Raw genomic sequence first — 2,486 nt, 5'->3', positions numbered from 1 at the left:
ATTGAATGTCAATAAGACACAGGATAAAACAGGAAAAAAAGAACCTTCTCCCATCTGCACTTTTTCTGTTTTGTCTTGGCAGAAACAAATTTTGGCAGAGAAAATGTAATAGATAATTTATCCATGATAATATACCTATGGTAGCAACAATCACTGAAGTTGAACAAATAAGGTGGCTGCACAGGCAATTCTGAAACAGTATGTTTATTCAGGTTTTAGTTTGGTGTTGGCAGGGAGACTTGGGATGGTAACTGTGTGTTCACCATTTTTTGGGTAAGTTCCATAAGAGATAGACAGGTAAAAGCCCAGTTATAGAGATACTCCGCAGGGATGGAGCCCTGTTTCCAAACTGCTCCTCTTGGGATACCTGCAAGTTTAAGTGTACATTATTAAAGATAAACTGGAGTAATATGCCTGAAAGTGTGAAGGACTGCCAACCATACCCTTGGTGCATACTCCACCCCACTATGGTTCACCATAACTTTCTCTTAATGTCAATATAAATGGTAGGTGAAAAGGTGACCCGTGCTATCTTTATACAATTTGCAGTTTCATTAACAAGCACTAAAGGTCCTAGTGGCTATATGACAGCCCTCTTATTTTTACTCTTTGACAACCTTATCTTCATCATCTTTTTTTAAAGCAGAACTCCAGAAAAACAGCTAGATACACAGTTGTAATACACATATTGGAGCAATCTTATCTTCTAAAGGATTTGTAAATCTGTCCACCACCTATGTGATCCGTACAACTCTGCCACTTTTGACTGCTAAGAGATACAGTGGTATTACTCCCTTACCCACAGGCTGTTGATTGGACAATGAAGGAGCAGGAACACACCAATAAGGCACTATCTCTACTCACTCTACTGTTAGCATGTTCCCTATTGGAACATGTGCATGCAGCCTGAATGTCATTAGTCCTTTGTGCTGCTCATACCCTCTATCTGTCTGAGCGCTGCTGTACAGGGAATTACAGGATACCGATAAAAAGACAGACTCAGGGATGTACTGTATGCTAGTTTAATGTAAACATTTATTAAAATGTAAAGGAAACTCCGGGTAAAAATGTGATTAACATTTGCAGTAGGGCTACCCCTGCATTACAAGGGTTAAGTGCTTGTTTTTTGCCTAGAGTCCGTTATAAGTTATACTCACCCAATCAAAGCCAGCCAGCAGTGGCAGCGCTCCCTCCAGCCTGTCTTCTCTTCCACTGACGCGATGGAATCGGCTTGCTCACATCCTATACACTGTGTATAGAATATGATGACTTAGGGAGCTTAGACTGCTGCAGTAGAGGGGGAGAGAGGCTACAGGGACCGGTTTAAGAGCAAACCGGCTCCTAGGATTGGGTGTGTATAACTTTTTTATTTTTGACCCTAGGCAAAAATGAGCAGTTAACTCTTGCCCCACTGCAAGGGTTAAGAAAAATTTTACCTGGAATTCTGCTTTAAAGAAAGGCATAACTACACTGCTGTTGTTGTATGTCTGGAGTTTATTTTCTATGAAAGCAACACATGGCATGATTTTTGTAGTGCTACCCAGCTTAGTTTTAGTTTTAACAGCAAATCTGTAATTCCTATGTTGAATAAAAGACATACTTTGATAAAACAGGTATGTTAATAAAGAATACTGCAGCTTATTTTGCCTTTACATTTGTATGACAATCTATTTAAATGCAATTGAGGGATGTTTATATTTACCTTTAATGTACTTAGCAACAATCTCTGGGTTGATTTGAACAGACTGGGCCGTGGGGTCAAAGGATAAAATCTTGCGGATCAAATCACTATTTACTTTCTGAAAGGTATACATATATTAGCTTGCATTTCTCGAAATGCATTATAAAGAAAAAGTAAACATTTGTGTGTGGCATGCATTTACCTTTTATGTTTCTAAATCATCTTATTGGTAGCAATGGGAAACACACAAAACCACATGTTCTAAAATAACTAAGAGGTGCAGTTTAAATCAGAACGGATTTTATAGGATCAAGAAAGATTTCACACTGATATATAAGGAGGTTTTTCACTCTTTCCTTGAAACAATATGTTAGCAATAGCACTGTAATAATAATAATATGAACACTATGGGGATATAATCTTTAGAATTATTATATGACCTACAGTAAATAGCATGGAAGCAGGTGAATTACATTTTCAAGAGATGGAATATACCATCTTTTAAGAATTTATGTGTAATCATTTCTTTTTTTGACCAATGTTATCCATAGTTGTCCTTTAAAGCCCAATATACTGTAAGTCCCCCACCTTTTATATCTGTATAATCTTGAAAACACAAATGTTATGATTTGCATGATTTTTGTTTCGAATTGCATTATTATACTATTTCCTTTCAGTGAAAATGCTGCTACATGTCCTCACACTCCAGTGCTCTATGCTGGATGAGCGACAATCTCAACACCTATCCACAAGTGTCCTCACCTAGACATGTATTGCTTGGAAAATGGGCGTGTGGGGGTGGGGG

At 37.9% G+C, this 2,486-nt stretch overlaps 1 protein-coding gene across 1 annotated transcript in view; it reads right to left on the bottom strand.

Annotated features, from left to right (window-relative positions):
• Positions 1-215: 215 nt before the first annotated feature.
• EFCAB5 (EF-hand calcium binding domain 5) overlaps positions 216-2,486 on the bottom strand; it is a 41,944-nt gene continuing 39,673 nt past the window's right edge. Inside the window, exons 21-22 of the mRNA XM_018565476.1 lie at positions 1,703-1,799; positions 216-367 (exon numbers count right to left, since the gene is read on the bottom strand). Coding sequence (XP_018420978.1) covers positions 216-367; positions 1,703-1,799 — 249 coding nt within the window. The remainder of the gene's footprint in view (positions 368-1,702; positions 1,800-2,486) is intronic.

This window comes from Nanorana parkeri, unplaced genomic scaffold (assembly GCF_000935625.1).
Source record: "Nanorana parkeri isolate BGI_ZX_2015 unplaced genomic scaffold, ASM93562v1 scaffold851, whole genome shotgun sequence".
NCBI classification, from domain to species: domain Eukaryota; kingdom Metazoa; phylum Chordata; class Amphibia; order Anura; family Dicroglossidae; genus Nanorana; species Nanorana parkeri.
Note: the sequence above shows the minus strand (reverse complement) of the source record. Positions and strands in the feature narration are given on the sequence as shown.